Source organism: Pyrenophora tritici-repentis, chromosome 3 (assembly GCF_003171515.1).
Source record: "Pyrenophora tritici-repentis strain M4 chromosome 3, whole genome shotgun sequence".
Taxonomy (NCBI): Eukaryota; Fungi; Ascomycota; class Dothideomycetes; order Pleosporales; family Pleosporaceae; genus Pyrenophora; species Pyrenophora tritici-repentis.
Window position 1 is genome coordinate 333,022 of NC_089392.1, and position 25,008 is coordinate 358,029.

At 51.2% G+C, this 25,008-nt stretch overlaps 12 protein-coding genes across 12 annotated transcripts; 7 read left to right on the plus strand and 5 right to left on the minus strand.

Moving 5' to 3' along the window:
* Positions 1-56: 56 nt before the first annotated feature.
* On the minus strand, positions 57-1,124 carry PtrM4_075160 (uncharacterized protein; the record flags this gene model as incomplete). The annotated part of the gene is made up of 1 exon (XM_066106173.1): positions 57-1,124. The coding sequence occupies one exon, from the start codon at positions 1,122-1,124 to the stop codon at positions 57-59; it is 1,068 nt and encodes a 355-aa protein (XP_065963111.1).
* A 997-nt stretch (positions 1,125-2,121) lies between these two features.
* PtrM4_075170 (uncharacterized protein) lies at positions 2,122-2,502 on the plus strand (the record flags this gene model as incomplete). The annotated part of the gene is made up of 2 exons (XM_001940486.1): positions 2,122-2,163; positions 2,224-2,502. 2 exons carry the CDS (start codon positions 2,122-2,124, stop codon positions 2,500-2,502), a joined length of 321 nt encoding a protein of 106 aa, XP_001940521.1.
* A 1,145-nt stretch (positions 2,503-3,647) lies between these two features.
* Positions 3,648-4,697, plus strand: PtrM4_075180 (uncharacterized protein; the record flags this gene model as incomplete). The annotated part of the gene is made up of 1 exon (XM_001940487.2): positions 3,648-4,697. One exon carries the CDS (start codon positions 3,648-3,650, stop codon positions 4,695-4,697), a length of 1,050 nt encoding a protein of 349 aa, XP_001940522.2.
* A 3,106-nt stretch (positions 4,698-7,803) lies between these two features.
* Positions 7,804-8,979, minus strand: PtrM4_075190 (MIF domain containing protein; the record flags this gene model as incomplete). Its single annotated transcript, XM_001940488.2, has 2 exons — positions 7,804-8,541; positions 8,599-8,979. The coding sequence occupies 2 exons, from the start codon at positions 8,977-8,979 to the stop codon at positions 7,804-7,806; spliced, it is 1,119 nt and encodes a 372-aa protein (XP_001940523.2).
* Positions 8,980-11,321: 2,342 nt separating this feature from the next.
* Positions 11,322-11,903, plus strand: PtrM4_075200 (putative cenp-s complex centromere protein x protein; the record flags this gene model as incomplete). The annotated part of the gene is made up of 1 exon (XM_001940489.1): positions 11,322-11,903. The coding sequence occupies one exon, from the start codon at positions 11,322-11,324 to the stop codon at positions 11,901-11,903; it is 582 nt and encodes a 193-aa protein (XP_001940524.1).
* Positions 11,904-13,138: 1,235 nt separating this feature from the next.
* On the minus strand, positions 13,139-13,320 carry PtrM4_075210 (uncharacterized protein; the record flags this gene model as incomplete). The annotated part of the gene is made up of 2 exons (XM_066106174.1): positions 13,139-13,142; positions 13,169-13,320. The coding sequence occupies 2 exons, from the start codon at positions 13,318-13,320 to the stop codon at positions 13,139-13,141; spliced, it is 156 nt and encodes a 51-aa protein (XP_065963112.1).
* Positions 13,321-13,405: 85 nt separating this feature from the next.
* PtrM4_075220 (FAP multi-domain protein) lies at positions 13,406-14,170 on the plus strand (the record flags this gene model as incomplete). The annotated part of the gene is made up of 3 exons (XM_001940490.2): positions 13,406-13,498; positions 13,560-13,789; positions 13,843-14,170. The coding sequence occupies 3 exons, from the start codon at positions 13,406-13,408 to the stop codon at positions 14,168-14,170; spliced, it is 651 nt and encodes a 216-aa protein (XP_001940525.2).
* Positions 14,171-14,964: 794 nt separating this feature from the next.
* PtrM4_075230 (DUF1421 domain containing protein) lies at positions 14,965-16,215 on the plus strand (the record flags this gene model as incomplete). The annotated part of the gene is made up of 1 exon (XM_001940491.1): positions 14,965-16,215. The coding sequence occupies one exon, from the start codon at positions 14,965-14,967 to the stop codon at positions 16,213-16,215; it is 1,251 nt and encodes a 416-aa protein (XP_001940526.1).
* Positions 16,216-16,489: 274 nt separating this feature from the next.
* On the plus strand, positions 16,490-17,620 carry PtrM4_075240 (Atrophin-1 multi-domain protein; the record flags this gene model as incomplete). Its single annotated transcript, XM_066106175.1, has 3 exons — positions 16,490-16,606; positions 16,670-16,728; positions 16,774-17,620. The coding sequence occupies 3 exons, from the start codon at positions 16,490-16,492 to the stop codon at positions 17,618-17,620; spliced, it is 1,023 nt and encodes a 340-aa protein (XP_065963113.1).
* A 498-nt stretch (positions 17,621-18,118) lies between these two features.
* PtrM4_075250 (endoglucanase IV precursor) lies at positions 18,119-18,930 on the minus strand (the record flags this gene model as incomplete). The annotated part of the gene is made up of 2 exons (XM_001940493.2): positions 18,119-18,235; positions 18,292-18,930. 2 exons carry the CDS (start codon positions 18,928-18,930, stop codon positions 18,119-18,121), a joined length of 756 nt encoding a protein of 251 aa, XP_001940528.1.
* Positions 18,931-22,468: 3,538 nt separating this feature from the next.
* PtrM4_075260 (uncharacterized protein) lies at positions 22,469-22,825 on the plus strand (the record flags this gene model as incomplete). The annotated part of the gene is made up of 2 exons (XM_001940495.2): positions 22,469-22,752; positions 22,801-22,825. The coding sequence occupies 2 exons, from the start codon at positions 22,469-22,471 to the stop codon at positions 22,823-22,825; spliced, it is 309 nt and encodes a 102-aa protein (XP_001940530.1).
* A 1,753-nt stretch (positions 22,826-24,578) lies between these two features.
* On the minus strand, positions 24,579-24,778 carry PtrM4_075270 (uncharacterized protein; the record flags this gene model as incomplete). The annotated part of the gene is made up of 2 exons (XM_066106176.1): positions 24,579-24,655; positions 24,703-24,778. The coding sequence occupies 2 exons, from the start codon at positions 24,776-24,778 to the stop codon at positions 24,579-24,581; spliced, it is 153 nt and encodes a 50-aa protein (XP_065963114.1).
* Between the last annotated feature and the right edge of the window lie 230 nt (positions 24,779-25,008).

The following is a 25,008-nucleotide window of genomic DNA, read 5'->3' on the forward strand; positions in this document are numbered from 1 at the left end:
ATAGTTAATCATTTCTGGTATAGTTATACCCTTGGTACAAAGGCCTCTTGCCACATTCATATTAAAACACATACTAAAGGTTGCCACATCGGTCCCTCGTCGCCCATGGCAAGCCAGTATCCCGCGCTCTCCACGCTCCCATCCTCATCTTCAGGTACCGGCAGCTTCAGCGGTGGGTATGGGTAACGCTCGACCGACCTGTACTGCTCCCAAGGCTCTTCGCTATCTAAGCACCTCCATTTCATTCTGTGGTACGCTGCATCCTTGATCGGCGCTTCGCGTGGATGGTATAGATCTCTGCCCCAGGTCACGCGACATCCTCTTGACTTGAAATAAGCCCTTCTGGGCAGGTCCACTCTCATTTTACGCAACGACATGGTCCTGTAGAAGGCGTCGACCCAAGACAGCGCTGGACCGTTATTTATCTGGTCGCCTTGATCCTGGGACAAGATAACCAGGCATAGGGTGTGAATTTGATGGCAGTGCGTGGCAATGTTGTCGAGAATAGGCTTCAAGTGGTCCACGTTCCACATCAACTTGCCGCCGTCGTCCTGTTTACAGTGCGCCGTGATAAACACATCGAGTTTAGTGATTGACGCGAGCCGATTGGTCGGGATCAACTTGGGGAGGTGAAGGAGCAGGGACTCGCTCCGAGTGCAGATCGTATTGGTAGAGTACAGTGCATCAATGCCTTGAGTGTACGCCTGCCTGCACGACAGCAGGAACCCCATAATTCCAACGCTTTCATGGTCCCGGCACTTTGGTTTGCTTTTGTGGAAGGTTGTCGGACACTGATCGTACCAGATGCTTATGTGAAGGTGTGTCCAATATATCTGTCGCCGTACCACAGGTTCGTAGCAGACAGTACTGCTCCACTGCCAGGTTTTCTCTAGACGGTCGATGTCTACATGGAAGGTACGCCCACCAAAGGCCATGGTAAGGATTATGTTCAGTATGTCGTAGGGTAGCTTGAAGAGAAGGCATGTTGGTGTATCAAACGATACTAGTGTGATAGGACGGCGTGGTGAGGGAAGAAACGGTGGCTGGTCCGTGGATTGCTTTTTCGGGCTCGGTTTGGACCTGAAGTGTTTCTTGATCCAGTCCCTTAATTTGGCCATTGTCATGATGTTGAAAGATGGGGAACGGGAAGAGAAAAGATAAGGAGGTGGGTGCCAAGCCTATATAGCCGCAGCCAAGGCGGGTGAAGTGGGTCACATAACTATCCTGTATAATAATGACGAGTAGGGTGTGACTACTTATAGCGTACAAGGTGGCGTTTATCAAGGGGTAAGAAAGGGGGCAGCTGTTGATCCCGCTCGTTCGATAGCCTCTACAGCCTTGCAAATACTGTACAAGTTCACCATCAACGACCGCCACTAACCTCGAAAATTCATTAAATTCAGATAGATCGGCTTCTTCAGGACCTAAAGGGCAGCCAAGGAGGACTCGTTCTATGCGCAGTGTTCTTATTTTAAGTACAGTTATGCTTTAAAGTCCGACCAGGAACAATGGCAAGCCCAACTACAACTTGCCAAAAATACCAACAAATATAGCGAGCAACTTCAAGATGAATAGCCTCTGAGATCGGACCAACAGTTGCTAGAAGCCGCTAGCCATTAGGTACACCTTGTTTATACATGGTATAGTACAGAACAGCATTGAAAAGCTGCTACGTAGATGTATCCGTTTAACATATGACTAGCCCTATCCATGACACACCTTGGTTCCGGGCAAAGAACTGCTTTTACTAGAATTAGCCGTATAAGTTAGCGAGATCATTGCAGGTTTGATTAGCTGTAGCCTGTTGGAAGGCCTTGCAGTTGGAAAGCATGGGTCCGTGAGATAAAATCGGCGTGGAACTTGAGTCAGCTGTAGGTAGCACGACATATATGTACCTGGTGTGCTCTGTGAACTCAGGCTGGCCCACCATCTAGGACCTCAATCACTCGTTAAGCCACTCATTTCTCCAGCCGTTTAATCACTGGTCTATCATGCACCTCTACCCCATCTTTATTGTTGGCATTTTTCTGGCGTTCGTGGAAGGGGTTCTCGATGGCAGTATGTGAGCTCAATTCCCGAGGACCTTCACAGCCAGGCTGCCCCGGGAACTGAGGTTCTGACATGACGTTTGGTATGGGTATGCCTGAACACACTGGTCGTAATGTGAGTGTTTTTACAATCACTCACATAATATCTCAATGTACATCCTACTCACAACCATAGTTCCACCACGAAGCCGGCCACCTAACCATAGCCTCCTTGGCCCTCTCCGAACTCATGGACCTCCGCTCAATCGTCCTCGGAGTTAAGCCCCCTGCGTGTACAGTTAAAGACAAATTCACATTCTCTTATCCACAAGCAGCAGACAAAAACACCCAAGAAGAACACGACTACGTCATCACCCTCAGCAACGACATCTTAGCCTTTTCCAAAGACCAATGCATTGAATCCATGAAGAAGCTCATAAACTCGTGCGACACAAAAGATGGCCCCATAGACTAGAAGTCTGGCGGCCGCTACATCCTCGAAAACGGCGACTACAAGCACGAACTCCACCCGCGCCGCAGCAACCGTCCGTGGCCGCCTCCCCGCCTGCTTATGGCCGCTGCGAGGGCTGGTACAAGGCCTTCTTCGGTCAGTATACTGTCGAGGACGCTGGGTTTGCGACGTGGGATTATGGACAGAAGACTTTGCTGCCGAATATGAATGGGTGTTATGGATTGGGAACTACAGCGTGGAAGTTTGAGTATCGAGATAAACCTGCGGATCATGGTAGGCATGAGTGGATGGCGATGTTTAAGACGCCGATTTGGGTGAGGGCGAGGTGTTGGAATAATAATAAGATTGTCAAGGCGGTGAATGGGTGGCCGGGGGGATGTAGGGGGAACGACTAGGTAGGGGTGGTGGAAGTGTGTTGCGCGTTCTATTGGCTTTGTACTTATGTTTCGCTTTTTAATACCAAGTGCGCTTCAATTTGTGAAGGAATCTAAGAGAAATACAAATGAAAACTTATATGAGTATTACACTGACGTAGATGCTCGAGAGCTTAGCGCTTATGTTGACCTCCATTCCCATACGCATCCAAGTACCCAGGTACCGTTCGCAATGCTTTGCATCGAATCACTGTGCATATCTAGGTATCTCGCGAAATATATTACGATACCGATTGCCTCTGCTCTGAGCAGCGATTTGAGGCGTAGACATTACAGATCCCCATACCGCATAGATGCATGGAAAGGAATACTCCCTTGTAGAATCCATAGTGGTTGAGACTAGCATGAGCATGAAAAGAATGTTCAGATGCGCCATCCATGGTAAAAAGCTCTTCGTCGCCAGGATCCAATTCACTGGGCATTGTAGCCGTATAGACCTTGGACGAATCTACTGCGACTACACAGAGTTTCCACCCTATTTCACGTGCTAGACTCAACATACATAGTGAATACATGTAGATACATGCGTACCTGCAATTGTGTATACATCATGCCACTGGGAATTATTTTTCTGGTCGTATAAAAGCTCTTCATACTAAGAAGCATAGAGAAGCATGCAGACTCCGCAACAATCAATCGATTGACATGATTGATTCCTATATAGGTTAAAGAATTACTTCATTAGGCAGCCTTTAACCTAGATAGGAATCAATCATGCCGATCCGATTGATTGTTGCGGAGTCTGGAAGCATGGCTTTCCAGTTCACTTACACAGAGATCAGCATACTCCCGAAACTCCTGGCGAATATGCAGAACGACATCTCCCCAATGACTAACCAGGCTGGCCCGGTTACGCAGACTCCTACCGAGCTCGAGATGATGTCTATTGATATGTATTACCCGACCCCCGTTGACAACAGTCGCGACATGTCGTTTGATCATACAGATTACTACGATTCTGACCCGATATCAATTGATGATGACCCAGATTCCTGGATCACCGAGGAACAGAAGGCTGGACTGGACGAGTTTGCCCACATGCTCGAGGATATGGGCATTGCACACATGAATTTCAACGCCTCTGTGCCTACTGCAGATGACGAGGCAGGTTCCGGCACCTCTCCCATCTCTGTAGATGTACAGTCCCCCCTCTCTTCGGTTGATTCCGATTCCGATGATGAGCCCGATGAGCCCGAGGATCCCAAGCGTTGGCCTTCTATCAACCCCTTCAGCGACGAGATTTTGCTTGCAAATGTGACTTTCTGCCATGAGAAGGCGCCTTCAGAGGAGCTTGACAGCCTGATCTTCTTTGCCATGGAGTACGTCCGTTCCGTCCGTTTCCTCAAGGTGAAGAAGCGGTGGTCCAAGATGCGCCGTGGGGCCTGGATGCGGGAAGTCGACCTTCTCACCAAGGCAGTTACGAAGCGCAAGAGCAAGCTCCAGCTCTGGCGGCCACTTCACCAGACCCTTGTCCTGTACCATTCGAACGTTGGAGATGTCGCTAAAAACAGGCGTGTTTTGTTTAAGCGTTTTATCATGGCTCATATGGCGAAAGTGGCTCGTTTGCAGATACAGGCCAACAAGGAGGCAGTGGAAGAATTACTGGCACGTCGCAAGATTAGGCTTTGGCAACCTTTTTGTACATATGTGCGCAAGGTAGTCGCTAAGGACTGTTCTAACCGTGGTAGCTTGTTGCTGGGCAAGGTTGCAGAGTTTCAAAACCTCACTGTCGCGATGCCTCGCAATTGGTTTTGGGTTGATTAGGTGAGTGAGAGGTTGGTGGGTTGAGTGTTTATGTGTGTATACACTGCCCAAGAGGATAGGGGATGATTTTGCGAATAACTAACCAAAAAATAAAAATGATAGAACTAAACTTTCTGCAAGGCTTTATGACGGTGATATACAAAAATGTGATACGTACCTAACAAGAATTCTTCGCGTTTCCACAGTGGACGTGCGATCGACTTTACATGATAAGCTATCCCGCAGACAGCATAACGAGACTCCTTGTTCATTACAAACAAAGGACGAAGAGCCCCCCTTGTACAGCCCCACTCTCTCTACACACACGCGCGCGCAACTCTTTCACAACCCCACCCCACTTACCAACCTATCTTTCCCTTCACACACCCTTCACACCAAGAAAAATAATATGTCTTCTTTTCCACGTGAGCGGTGAGTAGGAGAGAAGGGCGCGCGAAAAAGCAGTCCTGAAACACCACGCGAACGATCATCACGAACAAACTTCTTCACCCTACCCGGTCTTTTAACCCGGTCCTATCATAGAACATGCACGCATATATTTAGATCGAGGTTGCGACTGACTACGATGGAAAAAAAAACTCCGGTGACATGGACACGAGGAGGAAAAGACAAGTCGGGAACGAGTAGGAATGAGTAGGAATGAGCGCCGGTCGGGGTGTTGTTCTGTGAGGGTGGTGGTTATAGAAATATGGTTTTGTATACGGTAGATGTTATTGGGAGACGGAATCTAGTATATATCTTGATTAGTAGGAAACAGTTGCGAGTTGGAATGTGGGTGTGGTGGTGCAACAACACATAACTAAGCAACAGAACGCATGCCATGCCTCCCACCCCTCAAACATGCCCCACAACGCCATCCCAGCAACCAGGTCCACACATCCACCCCCCTAAGTACAAAACCTACGTAAGTCTCACCCTCACCATCATCATCACGATCACGAAAAGCCGCCGAAATAACCATGGCCATCATTCCCCCCTCTGACATCATCTCAGCGACGATCTCCCTCGTGTAATGTACGTTACAATCCCTATCCCTGACCAAGCGTAAGCATGGCTAGGGGTTTCTCTTCGATCGCGAATTTTGACAGCGTAAGCAACACCAAAACACCAACATAGTAATTAAACAAAAACAAAATGATGATACAACACGAGGATTGCTGAATACAGGCATGACATGCAAAGACGACGACGACGACACGTAAGTAACGTGGATGTTGCGCATTGCATCGTATCGCGTACAAGCATCCTACCCCTACCCTACCTTACCGCGTAAGTAAGTAAGCATCTGTAAGTACCGTAATTCAGGCCCACCACCAGTCGCAGCAGCCTTACCGTACCGTACCCACACATTAAGCAATCTAGGCCTACCTATGTACCACTCGCGCCCCTGGTCCCCAAAACGCCACACACGCGAAAAGAAAAGAGGATCTCGTGTTTCTACATCTCGTCTCGTCTCGTGTGCTCTCGTGCTGTGCCGTCCCCACCACCCGTGTCCAGGCCCCGATGAAGAATTTCCGAAGAAAGAAGCCGTGCGTGAGCGAGCGAGGGGGGGTGGAGTGTCAGCAGCGAGGAAGACGGAGAAGGCGGAGGATGGATAGGTAGGGGAAGAAGAGATGATAGAGAGCATGTGATGCGAATACACAGCTACAGCCAGTAAGTATCACGACCAACATTAAACCATCCGAGACTAACCTCCTACCATAACCCATAATCCCAGATCCACCCCCGCTCAGACCCCCTAAAGCGCCGCGCCGCGTCCGCCCGCGCTCGCCCAAAAAAACGTGGAGAGCTGAAGAAGAAAAGCCGGTAAACCTTAATTCATACTAGCGCATACATGGAGACGGTTAGTGTGGGAAGAGCATGCGCTAAGGGAGTTTTGCTGGACTGGACGGGAGGGGACGGGAGTGGGTGATGTGTGCGAATTCCTTGTCGCGTTCTTCATGTCTGGTCTGGCCTGGTTCTGATCTAACCTGAAGACACACGACACGTGCCGTCCGCTCAGGCAACCCATCTCGCGGGCTAGATGCGCAGCAATTAGCCCGTCAGGTCTAGACGTGTACCGTACATACACTATGGGAATCTCGCTGTCTGGTCGCGCGGTCCCTTCGCTTACACAGCAGCGATATGGCGTTTAGCCTAGCGCGCAGCTCTAGGGCTAGACTAAGGTAAGCCTCGTCTGACGATGAACCGGCGAAATAAACATGTTAGTGAGAAAGAGAGAGAAAAACACAGACGGACCGGTCGATGTTCCTAGACGCGGTTACCGCATCATCGTCGGCCGGCCGATTCGGCGTTGATGCCCGCACCGAATGGCAAGCGATATGAGTGTGGTTGCCTAAGGCAGACGCGGACGCGGAGAGTCGGTGTAGAGTATGTACCGGTAGTTAGGCAGTTAGGCAGTGGTAGGAAGAAATGTGTGTGTTTGTATCGGCGAACAGAACGTTCAGGCGTACCATTCATAACGTTAGTTGGGTAATGAATGCAAAGGGAGGGATAATTCTTCAGTAATCACTGTCACAAAAAAAAGCGGTGTATATCGTGACTCTGGCCATTGAACGTGCAAGCAGTGTATCAACAATATGAATATTAACCGTGCATATAACATGTGCGTCTCCATTAAGAATTCTATGTAAAGCCCTTTTCCAGGCCATTTGAAGAGCCGTGTAACAAAGGAAAAGACGAAAAAGAAAAAAGCCATAAAGGGTATATTGGTGCCGAAACTGTACTGAGAACCAAATCGATGTGTGTTGTTTCCTCTTTGAGAGAAAAGGGAAAGAAAAAAAAAGCCCCAAGACGCCTTGTTTAATGCCGGGTCGTCGCAAAATGGACGACGATGATGTGGCGCCGTTGTGTAGCGCGATATGCATGATCTGACAGATGTGCTGCGGATGAGGGTGTACAAACAAGCGTCCGGTCTGTGTTGCGCGTTCCCGGACCTACGTGTGTAGCGTGAAAAAAAAGTACACGGTCACAGTCACGGTCACGTTCCGTCGTCTGTTACTTTTCTATGCCATCGGGGAAGAAGGAGGAAAAGATGCCGGGTATGCCGATAGTGGATACTGCTAGACGATGCTAACGATGTAGGGTTTGTTGTTGTTGGACAGGATCATCGACGGAAGACGCTCATGAAGCTCTTACGCTTGCTAATTGCTGGTGTAGTAGGTCTGGAGGCAGGAATAGGTGGCGGCGGAGGATGTGCGGCTGTAGTTGCTCTCGATTGGGGTCTCGAGGCGTTCTTTTTGCCCATGAGTGAAAGCATCGGTTCGGACTTTTTGTTAGTGAGCTTGACGTCGCTGGGCTTCTCATTCATGCCTTGCTCATTGACGGCTACTCCGGAATCAAGTGGCCCATCATGAATAGGCTCAGCGGCGACGACTGCTCTTGGAACCGGGTCAGCTTTGGACAGACCACGAGAGAGCTGCATGCTACTCTTTGCTTTTGCGACGACAGACTTGCGTGAACTCTTGGTCACGGCACGTTTGATGTGATTCGAGTCCTCGCCCGTCTGTCGCTCCATGCGCTCGATATCGCCTAGGATAGTCATGCCGTTCATGGCTAGACTCTCTTCGGGGATGGGGATGAATTTGATGATGCCCCGGTCAGGCGAGACGCCGATTGACTCAGCCATGAATGTTTGGATGAGGGATGCATTGCGCTTATTGGTCGTGGGCTGCACCTGCACAGGTAGTGCGTTGATGGTGAGAATGTAGGTGGGCTCAAAGGATCCGCCGAGAAGCAGACAGGCCGAGTGATTGACAGTGATCATAATCGATGTTTCGGGTCTTTGATAGCGCATGGAGAGGTGATGCGAGAGGTCGGTGACTAGAGTGTATTCGTCGTTGATCTGCACCAGGTTAGTTATTTGTGGAAACAACAACGCGCAGCCTGCAATTTAACGTACGATAACGTTGGTCCGCAGCTCGGCTACGATGGGAGCGTCCTTGGTCACGCGCTCGCGTGCTGACGACACGATGCCGTCCTTGTAGGAGAATTGGTCCTCGTAAAACTGCGCCCGCGCCCGCGACGTCGATGTCATGGGGCGCAGTCCATGGCCGGCGGTATTGTAAGGTCGGTTTCGTTCGGCCTCGGCTTCTTGGATTGAGTGAGGTGAAGAAGCAAAGGAGAATTGCGAGGGTGACGGTGACAGTTGCTCTCCGACTTTTTCGGGTGAAAGTAGAGCGGAGCCGGCTTGTTTGGGAAAGGCATTGCTCGATGTGGATGTTGACGATGGGCGTGACATCTTGGCTGCCGTCGATGTAGAATGGTTGGCCGAGTGGGGCATATTGGTGAGATGAAAGATGGCAGGAACAGTGGCAGTATTTGAAGGACGACGGGTCGTGTGTTTGTTTGGGAGCTGCGGTGAATTCCTTAGGGCCAAGTTGGATTGGGTTCGCCTAGATATTGATGAGGACGTTGGTGCAACATGCAAGAGGGTGCACGTCTATTGTGCTGTATCGGGCACGTCTCAGTCTTTAACTGGACGGGAGTTTTAAATCTAGTAGATGACGTGCAAGAGAGGACCCCGCAATGGCAAAAGAAGGCAATAGTTTGAGTGAGCAGGTGCTACATGCCGGTCTCTTTGTAGCGAACCACTATGTGCTATATAGCACGGCGAGCGTCTGGCTCAAGTCTCGCCGCATGCCACCTAGAGGACCAGGCTTCGGGTATGGCGACAGGGGTGGGGCCACTATGCACTTTAGGGCGAATGCACAGGAATCGGACTGACGTTTGGCGTGGCGTGCCTGGAGACGGCTGTGCCCAAAGTCCTTATCTGCATGCAGTGCTGGCGTGTGCGGGAAGAGGTCAAGCGTCGGCGGTGAGGGCTACTATCGGCCACTAGAGCACCTCCAACACATTGCTGTCAGCGGCGCAGCTGGCTCTCTCAGTAAGCCATGGGCTGGAATGTATGCGGAATGTCTGCTTCAGTCATGTTCTGGACGGGACCAACGCCACCAGGCGCTCCTTCGGCTGAAACTTCTGTCAAGTCGCTCTTGCCAGCTGAGCAGCTGCACTTGCCTGAACTAACCTGTACGATGCGCGACTGCCGATTGCCTGGAGAAAATGAAAATAGCGTCCCTCTGCAAGGGAAAGGGCAACCCTGTCGCGGTGCAGGTGCTATCACCTTCCTCCCTGCTGAAGCAGCGAGGACGACCACTCACTTGTCGTTTGGACTGTGCTCCTAGCCGCGCCACTATCGACCTCTCCATCGTCGGCCAATTCTTCTACCCCACCCCCAGACCCTGGCCGGCTTATGTTTGACCGTCACCACCATCTACCGTGTTCTTAGTGGTTTCGCAGAAGCTTTGTCGTGCATCACTTGGGCGTACGCGGACGGGAACTTGCAGCAACACAAAGCACTCTATCTGGGCCCGCCTTGCTTACACCTAACCCGTGACCAGAGTCTGGAAGCAAGCCACATCAGACGGTATGGCCGACGCATCGTTACCTAGATGGGCGCATGTCGTCCACATGAAGCAAGGCTCATACCACGGTCCTCACATGTCCACCAGTGTGATTTCCATGGCATATTGCGGCCTTCTGCTTTGTGTGCCAAGCTATGGAAACGCACATGGAATGCAGGTACTAGGATGAGTCTCGACCCTAAGGCGGCAGCATCCTACCAATCTCCACTATTCTCTCCACTACTCTTCTACTGTACATGATAACAGCTGCAATGTCTATTGTCTTTGCCAGCAGGACAAGAATAGCAAAAGACGTCGCGGATACTAGCCGCCCAGCCTTGCATGTCTCGCACTGCTGAAATGATGGATTCGAAATACTTGCACCACGGCACAATCGCATCAATGGCGCTGAACCAAAATCATTTCCATTGCAAAACCCTCTTGCCGTGGCACAGGTCCACCTGGTACTATGTGTCAGGCGCCCTGCACGTCAAACCCCTTACAAACGGTCTGCTGCCAGCGTTGTACAACCAAGTACCCTACCCGCTGCACCTGCAACCTTGTACTCATTTCCCCACAGATGGGCTTACGTCCATTCAACCAGACTGCTAGCTCCCTGCTGATCGCCTTCTTTTGTTCCATGAAACCAACCTTGCACGGCACCATGCTGGCACGGCGTAGGCAGATCTGAGATGATAGTCATAGTCTTACCATTTACCGGGCCTTGGTTAGCCACGGGAGACTACGCAAGTAGCCGTAATTGTCAATACGAGTAGAGCGGTGCGTCCGTGCGTCCGTGCGTCCCGCTGTGTGGACACTGAATACGAGGGCGAGCCGTGTCGTGGGGACAGAATGAGGCGACTGTGTTGATTCGGTTGGAGACGACTAGCAACGACAAGCAATGAGGCGTTAGGCTTCAATCGAGGATTCAGATGAGCAAGCCACGACTTGCAAGTCTCCGCGGCATAGAGTCAGGATATAACGGCAAAGTATATTTGGAGCATGCCGACTCTCTCCTTCTCTACTAGATGCACGTCAGGTGACGCGATCCGTGGTGTCGCGCTGTCTTTATTGAGTATGACGTACATGTGAGCGCGCCCCGGGTTGTTCGTTGCTTTTTCATCTACAAGCCGGCCACCATCAACAAGCCTTGTCTTCTCGCTCCACACGGACACACATGGCCCCACCGCTCAACTCAACTCAAGCTCAACGACATCCCATCATGCCTCCGAAGAATGCGCCTGCGAACGGCGTGCGCAGAAAGGGCCCGGCCTTTAACCCGCCGCGGCCTGTGAACGCGACTTCCCAGCCGACCACGGCCACAAAACGCGCCTCAACAGCTGCCCGACGCGCGAATGGCGCTGCGAAGAAGACCAATGCGACCGCGTCGAAAAGCGGCTTTCGGCCAGTAGATGACATAATTGACCTATCAGACGACGACGACGACGTAGCTGCCGAGAAAGACGCAGACGATTTTGATAGCGACGACTTGGACTCCATCATGGAAGATGTTGCGCCCACTCATTCCGCTCCTCCACCAGCCAATTCTCCGCTCGCAGAACCCGTTGTTCCCCGTCCGCTTCTCGCCCGTCTCCTGCTCGAGAACTTTGACGATCCAAACATGCAGATCCAAACGGGCGCGATGAAGCTGGTGGGCAAATACATCGACATCTTCGTCACCGAGGCCTTTCTGAGGAGCAAGGACGAGAGGGAGTCTGCGGCCAAAGAAACTGGCAGTGTGGATAGTTTCTTGCAGGTCGAGGACTTGGAGAAACTGGCACCACAGCTTGTGCTAGACTTTTGAATAAGAGGCGGGATAATACTCCGAAGATGACATGGACGACATGGGCCATACAACTAAACGCCCAGACACATGCTCAAACATTGAAATGGGTCCCGCAACGGGCAAGTTTGAATACGCAAACAGAGCGCCTCACGGCGGTACGGCCATCATACGTGGTACGTACACGCCTGAGAACCCTTGGGGCCTAGGGTGCCAGGCACTACAAGCGCTTTCTCGAGGCAATGCAAGCCCATGCTTAGGCAGCATTTTCAACGTCGACACCAGACGGAAACTCGTCGCATTAGAGATAGATACGCCATACAGTAGCCACAAAGCGGACAAGGCGCCAGGCCCGAATATGCACTTGTACTCTTCCGTCACCTTCTCGTATGACATGTCATACAACTCAGGCAGGAGTTTCTGTATACCTAATCATAGACGCGGTAATTCTGACATGTTTGAAACATTGCGCAGCGGCGCCTGGCGCCTCAGAACTGTCATACACCGTTGCGCCCATAATTCCAGGTTACCGGTTATGCACAATCTCGCAAACAGACTTTCCGGACGCCTGCCTCAATCGGTTTCCCGCAGCCCGTTGCCACGGCTGGCCTGAAGCATGTTACAGCTGGGCTCAAACACGGACGGAACGCGAAGCGCGTCGCATCCTCCACACCCTGGCCGCGTTTGTCGACAACACCAACATGTCCATTTGGTCTATACCACACAATAGCAACCGCATCAACGGACTCGGAATTCCGCAAAATTTTGACACGTCTCTGGTGCGCATATGTATACTGCATGGTAATAATCATGTTCAAACCGACTTTGTGGTGATCAAATGTCATTGGCGATAACCGTTTCCAGCCTCGTTTTGCAGGGTTCCTTCCCCAGACTAGTCGGCTGAAGCACCATCCGCCTCCAAAACGTCGCAGCTCCAGCCTTACGTATCGGAAAGGTGACTAACCGCCATTAGCCACGCAATCGCAACTCTGCATGCCTTAAGACAGCCTATAGCCCCTCAGTGTTCAGGCTTTTCTCATCATCATCAGCTTCAGCATATCAGGTTTCCTTGTGTGCATTTTCATTGCCTTCTTTTCTTCACAATCTTTTAGATTCTAATAACCAACATCTGGCTAGCCCAGGTCGACTATATCCTTTTTATCACCTTTTTAAAAGCGCTAGTCGCCTTATTACCCTCTCTTGACGAGACTCGATCACCAATCGGAATCTTAATACCACTTTCGCTACTACGCATATCAACTTCACAATCAACAATCAACATGTACTTTTCAAGAGCAACTGTCGTCGCCGCCATCATGGCCCTGGCATATGCCCAGGAACCAGCTGCAGCAGCAGCTGAGAGCGCTGCTACACCTTCAATGGCTGCTGGCATGGGTGAAATGATGAAGGGAGGCAAGGGAATGAACAGCACCGGCATGATGGGCGGCGGCGGCGCAGCAGGTGCTGCTGCAGCTGGAGGAGCCGCTGGAGCTGCTGCCGGCATGACCAAGACACACGTCGTCATGGTTGGAGGTTCAAACGGTAGCTTGGTCTTCCTTCCCGCCGACATCCAAGCCGCAGCCGGCGACTTGGTCCAGTTCCAATTCTACCCCAAAGTAAGTCTCCTTTACAAACTCTCAACACTAGAGACACAATCAGCTGACCCAAACCCACCAGAACCACTCCGTCGTACAATCAACGTTTGACAACCCTTGCGTACCCATTCAAAACATCATGCCCAACAAGACCGACGCCTTCTTTTCCGGTTTCATGCCCACAAACGCCTCGGCCGCTGCCTCAAAGAACCTCCTCACTTACACCATTCGCGTTCCCGACACAAAGCCCATCTGGTTTTACTGCTCGCAAGCCAAGCATTGCCAGGGAGGTATGGTTGGAGCTATCAACGCGTAAGTATTCTATCGTACATCGTCTCATATATCCATTCTAACATACCTCCCAGAGCCAAAACCGGAAACAAAACCCTCGCAGCCTTCGCCGCTCTCGCTGCTAAAGCCCCTGCTACTCTCTCTCCCGGTATGGCCTCTGGCGGCGCCGCTGGCTCTGGCGGTGCTGCCGGCGGAAACACGCCTACCTCGCCTTCTGCCGGTGGCGGCGCCGCGGCTGGTGGCGCTGGCGGTGCCGCTGGTGGCGCTGGTGGCAATGGCACGTCTACTGCTAGCTCTGGTCCTGCGCAAGCTACTGCTAACGTTGCTGCTGGTGGGTTCAACGCTCAGTCTTTCAGCGGCGTGTTTGCTGCGCTTGTGGCTGGGTTTATGGTCATGCTTTAGAGCACGGAGCCTGGAATGTATGATGAGTTGTTCTAGTGTGGAAGACATGTTTACACGCGTTACTGGTGCTGTTGTTTTGTGATACCATTCTTTATCCCCCCCCCAGATCGGGGTAAATGAGCTGGACCTTTTTTTGGTTGCTGGGGTTGTGGCAGGTGTCCCATGGGACTTACCTCTGGGTTTTTTCGATTCTCTTCTCTCTCTCTTCTTCATAGATGATAATGTAACATTATTCTTTTTAACATTACCACGTCTGTGTCTTTACGCTTGTGAATCAGGGGGGTGGTTTTTTTTCCCAAATTTCTACATTGCGTAGACTATGGGCTTGGCGGAGAGTGTGAGATTGACTTGGCAGGAGAAAGTGAGATTATACTTGTATCGAAAAATGCATGATTCGTATTGTACATTACATATGCAAAACCTTGGCCTTGGGAATTTCTAAATATACATACATGTATGGTGGAGGACGCGTCCTGTCTGTATTTAGCATGGTCTCAATACTTATATGCATGGAAATGAGACATCGTTTCCTTCAGAATAGACAATGACTACTTACCGCGATTTCTGGGGTAGGGAGATCGTAACTGCATCTACGTCATGATGACTTAAGCAGTATTACACCTGCCGAGGCTCCGCATCAGTGTCAATCTTCAGTCAACTTCGTCATCCACTTCGTCATATCAACAAAAGATGCAAACTATATCCTTGAGCAGATCACGGCAGTCTCAAAGCATGATATGTAGTCCTGGGCCACGGACTCACTTCCAGCTCTTTCTCTCCCAACACATCCCATCATGACCCCAAAACCCAAGAACATTGTTATTGTCGGAGGTTCACTAGGAGGAATCCTAACCGGAGTTGCATTAAAGCGGCTTCGGAAAGATCTCAACATCCGCATTTTCGAACGCAACCCAACGCCGCTTCTGCAGGACCAGGGCGCTGGTGTTGTCGCAGGGCAGGATGTGCAGAAGTTTTTCAAGACGCACGATCGAAGCCAAACACCATTGACGGTTCCAAGCCATCAACGACTATATCTTGACAAGGGTGGTAGAGTAATTAGCCGACATGATCAAGAGCAACGGATGACAAGTTGGGACCTGTTGTACCACCTTTTACGCACCAATTACGACGGCACAGAGACCTCTTATGCCAAAGTGCCCGTGTCGGAAGAGAGTGAGGGAAAAACATCATATGAGTACGGTTGTACAGTCACAAAAGTCTCAGTGCCAAAATCATCAGCAGAACTAGATTTCTCAGACCCTGTCAAACTCATCGTCCAGCACAAGTCCGGCGAGACATCGACCATCGAAGCCGACCTCGTCATCGCAGCCGACGGCCCAAGCTCCAAGATGCGCGAGGAATACTTCCCACATGTGAAGCGTACCTATGCCGGCTACGTCGCGTGGCGGGGCACAGTGTCTGAAACGGCGGTATCTCAAACCGACGTCTTCATCGAAAAGTTCACATTCTTCCACACAGACGGCCATCAAATCCTAGCATACACCATCCCCGGAAAACACGGAACCACCCAGCCTGGCGAAAGACTGCTGAACTGGGTGTGGTATGTAAACTACCCAGAAGAATCACCAGAGCATGTGGAGCTCATGACGGATAACGAGGGGATGAGACATCACATCACCCTACCACCCGGTGGTATCAAAGAAGATGTTCGGGCAAGACAGAAGGAAACGGCTAGACAGATACTTCCGCCACAGTTTGCGGAGATTGTTAATAAGACCGAGGTTCCTTTTGTACAGGCTATTACTGATGTTGTTGCGCCGGCTGCTGTGCTTGATGGGGGTAGGGTTTTGTTGCTCGGAGATGCGTTGGCGGGATTTAGACCGCATACTGCTGCTAGTACGAATCAGGCTGCGTTGGATGCTATGAAACTTGCTGGCGCTGTTGAAAGATTACTTGAAGGGGGTGGGGTGGAGGTGCTGAAAGAGTGGGAGGAGGAGGTTATGGAGTATGCGGAGGCGATGCAGAAACATGGTGTTGAGATGGGGGATCGTAGCCAGTTTGGTCAGCATCCGATGCAGAGGTAAAGGAGTGTATGTATTAGAACTGTATAGATGACGTTATTTCTCTTACCTCGTATGGCGCGGTCGTTATTTCTTCCATTACCTTCAATCCTTCCCTTTGACAATCGCTCACTACTTCCTTCTCTCCAGACAGCGTCACTCTTCCCCCACCTTTCCGCATCGCAGCACAGACCCACACCCAATATAAACAAACCGCCCATCCCACACCTTCTCACCAACGCATCACCCGCTTTACCCAACCGTTCACTTCTCATTACCCACCGTATTCTTCCCCACCATGAACAATACATCACCCCAAAGACCATCGGTCTACGACCACTACGCCACTCTAGGCTTAGACATATTCGCCTCAGACGAAACTATATCAGCAGCCATCAGATCATTACGCAAAAAGGTAAGCAAGCCATCGTCCCTTTCTTACGCCAGCTAACTTCATGTGTGTGTGTGTGTGAAATAGCTTAACAAGGCGGAACACACACTCATGAATAAGACGGCAAAAACTCAGTACGACAATACGTATGGCGCCACACATACTGCGTGGGTTATTTAGGAAGACCATAGGAATTGGCAGAGACGACGGAATGAGGATGCGGTTCAGAAGGCGGTGAAGCTGGCGATGAGGCACGTGGGATGTGAGCGACAAGAGGAAGCTTGTGAGACGGAGAGGACGAAGGGGGATGTGGAGGAACGGGAAGAAGGGCAAGGAGAATATTCTGGGTTGCGGGATGGTGAGACGACGGGGCAATCGAAGGGATCCCAGGATGAGGGTCTGCAGGTTTCTGAAGGACTTGGTGGAGCCGGTGCGCCTGCATACGATACGGCTTCCGCTGACACGACGGCTTCCATTACGACGTTTTCCAACACGACATCTCCCAACACGACGTCTACCAACCCGCCTGCTTCCAACCCGTTCGCCCTCCTTATGTCTGCCTTCAGCGCGTATGCCGACAACAAGACTTCCACCAACCCGCCCTCCACCAACACCCCATCTTCCAACACACCTTCCGCCAACACGCCCTCCACCAACCCATGCCCTCCCTCTCCATTCCTCCCCACCAGCACCTCACCCCCCTCGCCCCCCTCGCCCCCCTACTACACCCCACCCTCTCACCCCACCCCCTCGCACTCGCCCCCATCACTCACCAAAAAGAAAGAACTAGCACGCAACCACGCCCAGCGTAAATACATCCGAAAACGACTCGAAGACGTCGGCGGACCGAACTACAAGCACGAAGCCGAAGTCGTCATCGACCTGAAGTGGGAGAATATGGTCAATCCCAAGGGCGAAGAGTGTGAGATTTGTGAGACGAATGTGGTTGCTAAGCGGTATGGGTTGTGGGTGTGTCCCGAGGGGGGGTTGAGGTTGTGTCGGATGTGTTATTTGGAGATGGGTAGGTTTGATGGTTAGGGTTTGGGGGATATGTTAGAATGGGTTTAGGGTTGGTTAGTTAGTGTGTGTTGTATTGGCTTTGGTGTTCATGTCTTTCACGTTGATTACGTTTTATAGATGTTTGAGCGTAGCAGGAATTGCACCATCATCATCATCATCATCAATGTGCTCATATGTACAGCAATAACAGCATACTTCATACAACGTCTATATACAACAAAAAGGAAACATCCTATATACATGCCCATGCCCGCCCTTCCACCCAAAATCCATGTAACCACCTAGATGACATATCATACCTGACACGCCAGTATATAAAAGCTACTATAAGTGCCGTGCACACCTATAGTATTATAGAAACAGGGATCCACTCACACTGTCGCTATCCAGTATTTTCCGTCATCTAAGTGGAAACCAAAAAATGTATCAACAAGAAAAGAACAACCTCCTCAGCTAACCAGAGCCCAAGATAGAGACGCAAGCATTTCTACCAGACCACAACACACAACAACCGCTCTAGTTCTCAAGGTCCCTGGCGTGTCTCTTCCTGGAGAGCTTGGTAACAGCCGGGCCGGGAGTGGGGTAGCTAGTGAAAGGGCTGTAGAGGCTGAAGAGAATACCAGGGTCGGTAGCCTAAGATCACATTTGTTAGCACACATCTTTGAAGAGATAGTTAAGCATAAACTCACCTTGTAGAAGCTAGTAGCAGGAACACCACCGCTCAGCTTAGTACTTCCCGAGCCGGAAACCTTGAAGTTCACGCACTGAGGGTACGCCTGCGCACCGTTTGTCTGACCAGCAGCATGCAGAGCAATAATCTCGTGACGGATGACGTAGTTACCAGGGGCAACATTGGGAATCTTGACGTCCCAGGAGAACTTATTCTTGATAAGGTCGTCGGTAGCCCAGACACCAGGGTTGCTGCCAGACTTCCAGGCGGCGGAGGAAATCTTGGTCCACTTGAGGCTGGCCGGGTCGACCGTGTCGCAGCTGGCGCCGCAGTCGGCCATGTATTCTTGCACGGGGCCGACGTGGGTGCCTGGCCAGGTGTCCCAGACGAACGTGGCTGTGTCGCCGGGCTTGACGGGGACCGAGGCACCGTTGCTCTTGCCTTGCTTGTGGCAGATGATGGCGGATGTGCCGAAGGCGTCGGGCGAGACGAAGCCGTTGTCGAGGTTGTCGGCTTGCCAGCCGACGGTGGCCGGGATGGGGCTTTGGTACTTGAAGGCTGCGTTCCAGCCTTGGAACTTTTGGCCGCCGACGACGACGCTTTCGACGTGGCCGTGGGCTGCCACGAGGGGCGCAACTAGGAGGAGGAGGGAAAGCATGATGGTGGTGGTTGGAGATGGGAGTCGGTGGAGACGACTGGAGAAGAGATGTAGAGAGAGAATGTGTGTGTAAAGTAGAGTGAGTGTCGAAAGGATGAGATTGAACCTGCTGTTGTACTGTTTCCAGAGCATACCATGAGCCGCCTCTTATACCCTCCCCTCCCCATAACTTCATCTATCACGACAGTCTAAACCTCCGCCCCACGTGGTTGTCAATCAAACATATCAATCTAGACGCACACCACAACCTGGTTTCTGAACGCTGCAAGCCCACGCCAGGAAGCCATGGCGGGCGTCGTTTCAATCAATTTTTCGCCGGTATACAAACCCTCTACCCGGTTTCAGCCTCACGTCTGCCGTTCCTGGGTCACTTCCCTGTCTGCCACTGTCTGCCAGGCACTTTGTTCCATGGGCATGTGTGGCATTGTTGAGTCGTGTGGCAATATGGACCGTTCACGTGGTGGTGGAGTAGCGCCGCTTTTTAATATAGTCGATGCAGACTTCTGGCACATTGAAGCGCTGGCTAATATAAGTTCGGCACCTGTAATACCAAAAGACTGGCTGTGGCATGTCTGGGCAACACACTTGGGCTATCTTCTCCTACTCTAAACCCCTGGGCAAAGACGAATTCATCGACTAAAAAAGTATTCACTTGATTCAAGATACCAGAAGAAGTGAAATTGAAGGATTTTAGCCATGGTGGCCAAAAGTCCCGAAGTCCGTTAGTTTCGCTTTTGTTGTTATGGAAATTGGCTGGTTGTACACAGGCATTTCGGTTCCGGTAACACAACAGCCGCTGAACGGTCAATGTGCAGCAACTACCGGGTGTTGTAGCGTTACACTACCCCACGGGGGTCTCGAGCTTACTGACGTTGTAGACTGAGTAGCAAAACGGGCGTTCTCGCACCCATTGGCGGCTATACCCGATAGCGTAAAACCGCTCGCTTCGGGCAATATCGAATAGATTGAACACGGACCGATCGACCCGAACTTTGACTTTCCCCGATGGCCGATGCCATGTCATGAGGCTGCACTTGCGAAACGCTGGAGCGCCACAGGCGCAGCCGCAGCATGAATGAAGGAACAAAAGTCGGGCAGTTTTGGGGCAGTGTGCATAAACCCGTATTCTACCATTCAGAGTTACATGGTATTTCCAGAAGCGGTCCTGATATTTCTCTTGGTGGATGAAAGCAGACGTGACTTGTTCGAATCGGGTAACGTGTTTACCATGTTGTCTAGGTGTGCCCAGGTTTCCAAGCTCTTTAGGTGCATTGCAGTTTCGTAACGTCGACCCATAGCCTGGCTTCTTGCGAGTACCTACATTCCTCAACCAAACGCATGACAGCCGAGTCAAATGAAAATCAATCAAATGTTCGCCATCACCGGCTTTTGTTGACTCGTTCGCAAACACCACCTGATATGAGTATGAAGCCATTTACAAAGATAAAAGACTCACCGGGTTCCCCCGCTTGAAACTTTCGTTACGCCAAGCTTGCCGTGTCGAAAGCATACCTCGAGCGACAGCCTGCCCTGGCAGACATTCTGGTCTTGGTGAAACGATATTCCAAGGCCCGGTGAAACCTCACAACTGCTCCGATCATCCGCCCTTTTGTCCATGATAGAAGAACGCTGTCGCACTGGATGAAGTCTAGACCTAGGTGACCCAGGCATTGCACCTATCCGAGAAGCCGCAAAGCAAATCTTGGCTTATAGTCTGTTAACTATATCAACTGACTGGTTTGCCACCAACTCTTTGGACCGCAGCCATGGCGCACATGCACTGCTGACAGGTATTAGGGGATTAGGGGAGTGTGCAGTAGCAAGCCTGTCAAAGAACAACTTGGCAACGAGCGGAGAGGTGTTTAGAGGTTTAGAGGTAAGCAAAAAGGCAGACTGCGGTCCCAGGAAGCCGCGGACTGCGAGTGATGGACGGATGATTGCTTACGGGCGTATCGCGTTCTTCGGCCAACCGGTCGCGCGCTATTGCTCGTCCCGCACCTCGTGGCTGCTTACTTGATCAATATTCATCGCACCCCCTCCTGCGTGCCCGGTGAACCGATTGGCCTTGGGTTCAAGGTTTTTCGTGTTATTTTTTCAAGCGAGCCGTAAAACTTGGTGATTGCGACATCGAATTCTACACCGAGTTCGGCTCAAGGTATGAAAAGGGTGAAGCGATGCTGATGGATTCTCACTGCTGTCGACGCGCCGAACGATCAGCATCGAATTGTTGGTTGGAATTTGCGTTGGCGTTGATCAATAGCTGTATACGAGGACTGAGAAGTGCAATCACGATAGGACTCCAAGGTCAGGATGAGTAACCAAGATCAATGCTGCAGGGGGAGCCAAATCTGGCAGTGTTATGTTTATTTTGGCTGATGCTAATGGTTCTAGCACGCGCTGCCATGGATGGGTGACATGGAAACCGCTAGAACTAATGGCTTACACGAGGCACACAAGGCGTACACGAGACACGTGACTGGGGGATGAAACACATCAGCTAAATTTGACATATGTACTTTACCAAACTCCAAGATCACCCAAGGCAGCGGAGGGTTGAGAAGAATGTGCGTCATAGCATGTCGCATCATGATTTGGGGTGTGGTCCAAATGGTCTCTTTGTTGCCCTGAGCTCAGTGATCTGGTGGGGTTTTCAATGCTCGGCAAGTCTGAGGTGCGGGCAACGACGCGTCATCCACTTGCTGAGTAAAGTCTGCAACAACACGGCGCTCGTGTGAAGGGTGCGTCGCGGGTTTTCCAGCAGCGGGCTTTTGTATCTTTGTTTCCCGTCTCCTGAAGCGGACGGTCGAATAGCAAAACGGACGATGGGTGGAAGCGCGGAAGATGAGTTCCAAGCATTTCCGAGCCCTTCCAAGCACCCAAGATCATGGGACAAGCGAGAAGCCGAAAGCCGCGCTCGTGCATAGCCACTCCGGATTGCCCGGGCATAACCTTTCCACGCACGTAGACACGCAGATGGCTGAAGCATTACGCGTTCCTGAGGCCAACAGCATGGCGTATCGTGGTCCATAGCGTGTCCGTAGTGGGGAAGTGTAGCTTGTCCTTGTCTGCCGAGCACGTGAAATTGACATGTAGCCAATAGCATCATGCAGCTTCGCATGTTGCCAACGCCCCATTGGGCAGACGTTCGCAGGTGAAGGGCACGATTTAGCAAACCTTGCGGTTCCCGATACGAAAGCGGCAGCAGTATATAGGCCGCCTGAGAGGTAAGCCGTATTTGTTGCCCAGTGTCACGCCTCCCTTGTGGAACGTTTGCCGCACCACATCGCTTTTATCAGCCGACGTCAGCACGACTCCGACCATTCGTTCAATCGCCTTCTGGACACTCTAGCATCTTCCGGAACATCCGCACAACTCAGTCTGACCATCCATTTCTATACTGCCTTCGTCTCACCGTTTGCGACAGACACCTCTGCAAACAACTGCGCATACTCATCACTAGTGTCGTCACACAAACATTTGTATCACAACCAACGTCATGCCACCCGTCATACCCACATTCTCCTTGCATTCAGCCACCATGTTCCTCCACAAAAGAGATAACATGGGCTTCCAAATCGCTCCAACTCTCATCATCTTCCTCACTATCCTCGGTGCTGGTGGGCTCGTGTGCTGCGGCTTCGCCATCTTTCGTTTCTTCGGCGGAGAGCCCGACGATGAGACCCGATTTAATCGATCCGCCGAGCAAGATGCGTATATGAGAGAAGTGCGAGAGCGCACCTTCCGCACCCTCCCAAATTTCGCCTTAAGAGGCCCATCATACTATCCGAATGGAAATCTCAGCCATGCACCGATAAGTCCAAGGTAAGTCGTCGCGCATGCCAATCAATGTATCCAAACTGACTGTCGCAGTGGCACGACCACGACATATGGATGAGTAAACATCCGAGCTATACCCAAATGTTACGAAGATCCACGAAAAACGAAACTGCGCAGCATGCGGTGCATGCAACGTATGCCACTAAATAAGCGTCGATGATGCACGCATCGCTCGGCGTCGAATGACGGCACCAAATCCGGAAATCATAAATCTTGCAGCTGCGTTAGACTGGTTTCTGCGATAGCCGACAAGAATTGTCAGGAGGGTCATTTCTTTTTGATCTGTACAAACGTCAGCCCGGTCTTGGTCGTATGCGGTGTTCATCTCCAGCATCGGACCTTAGAGGGCCGTAGAGATGAGGATGTGAAGGTTCCAACCAACGCGCGAGGGACTCTGTGTCATAAAGCGGATGGTGTCGGACTTGGAAGAGAGGTTGAGAGAAGGGCATCTGCAATGCGAGTTGCCGGGACGTTTTTCCTTTGTAGAAGCGGCGATTGTGTTTTGTAGAGATTCCAATCCATTCCGACGGCTGCGGCCATGCACTCGAGTTTCAGTTTTCTTTCCCATAACAAGCGCATCTGGCATGAAGGTGTTTGCAGTCGAGCCAGAAGATACCGGTTGGGAAAGTCGCAACGTGTGTAACGACCCCAAGTCTCCATGCGACGATGCGCGAGCGATTGAGGACATCAAGCGTCAACTCGAAAGGCCAGGAAATGATAGAGATCCAGGTAATAGACTCTGTATCATCACGTTCATGATTCTGTCCGATATCGTTCAGTCCTGACGGTAGCGCGAATGTCTCTCGTAGCACATTCTACGCTACGCGCAGGGTGAAAGAGTAGTCACGTGCCATACTGCGACGAATCTACACTCTCTGTAGATTTCGTAACGTTGTTGACACTTTTTTTTTCAGTGACGGGAGTGGTGGGAACAGCTGCCGGTCACTAACTGCACTAGAGAGCAGGCTGTAGTGATCCGCTCTGAAGATGCTCACAGCATGGAATCAAGTTGATGTGTACTCAATATATAGAGTGGAAGATGCTGCAAGTTGTTTCCACAAGAGCCCCTATTGAAAGAGCCGCTTATCAGGCTTCGTGATCTTCTGTCTCGATAGCCCCCAGGAGACGCGCACGCCCATCGGCAGCAGTGAAGGGACAACAATTGTCAAAGCCGTAGAGAAAGCGATGAAGACTCCTGAATTTCAGGAGGCATGCTGCGCCTCAATCCGATACTGCACCATTCTCATCTGGGTTGCAGTCATCTCTTGGTGAAATCTCATTCTTCTTGTGTAGGTCTTGGGTGCGAAGAACGAAGCGCGGCCACTGCCAAATTATTCTGCGTCAGGAGACCAGATCTACAGCAGACGTCTGGGCTGAGAAGTCGGTCTGTACAGTAGTGCCGGTGACCATTGTGGGAATGGTGTTCTTCTCAAAGCATCTTGAATTTGCCCGTAGAGTCCAATGCATTCAGCGGGGGGAGTATCTGAGCAAGTCCATCCGGTACATTGTGGTCTGATACGCCCTCAAGCTGTGCAATTATATGGGCGCTCTCTCGGTGAGTGATAAAAGGGATACGAATGTGAGAAACGTGCCCGTGCTGTACGCGTTTTTAGAGGTAAACACTGGGGTATCGGGTTGAAGTGCGAAAGCTGTATCTCGTCTTAAATTCTTGGGAGCCTGCGCCGTCGGGATGAAAATCAAACATTTTCAACAGTCTGTCGGTATACTTTCGAGCCCTGTTGAAGGGGTGCTCGAAACGAATCTCCATTTACCAACTCTGATCTTCAGGGCAGGATCCCACCAGTTCCCGCTCACTTCCGAAATAGCGGCGCAAGCCATTGGCTTGGTACACTGCAGATAATCAGGGCCAGAACCGTGCGGTCTTGTACTGGTTAAGAGATGAGCGTACCTTGATGGATCTCTGCTTGCACTCACCCTCCCATGGCTTGGCCTTTGCATGAAGTCTCTGAGCTGCCATAGCAATCTTAGCAACGAGCCGTACGGTAGACATGATGGAAAATCTGTTGTGTCTTGAGGAGAGATGAGGATGTCCGTTTTCTCGGAAGTAAGCTGGTGGCTGCTGACGCGCTAACCTGTTACAGTCTACCTAGTGCATCCATCCCCTTTAGGCATTATATGCATTTTATACTCATCATATCTCGTATGCGGGAAAATCGTTAGGAAAAGCCCTCAGGTTTACACAGAATACTCTGGTCACGCATGCGATGCGCTCATACGACT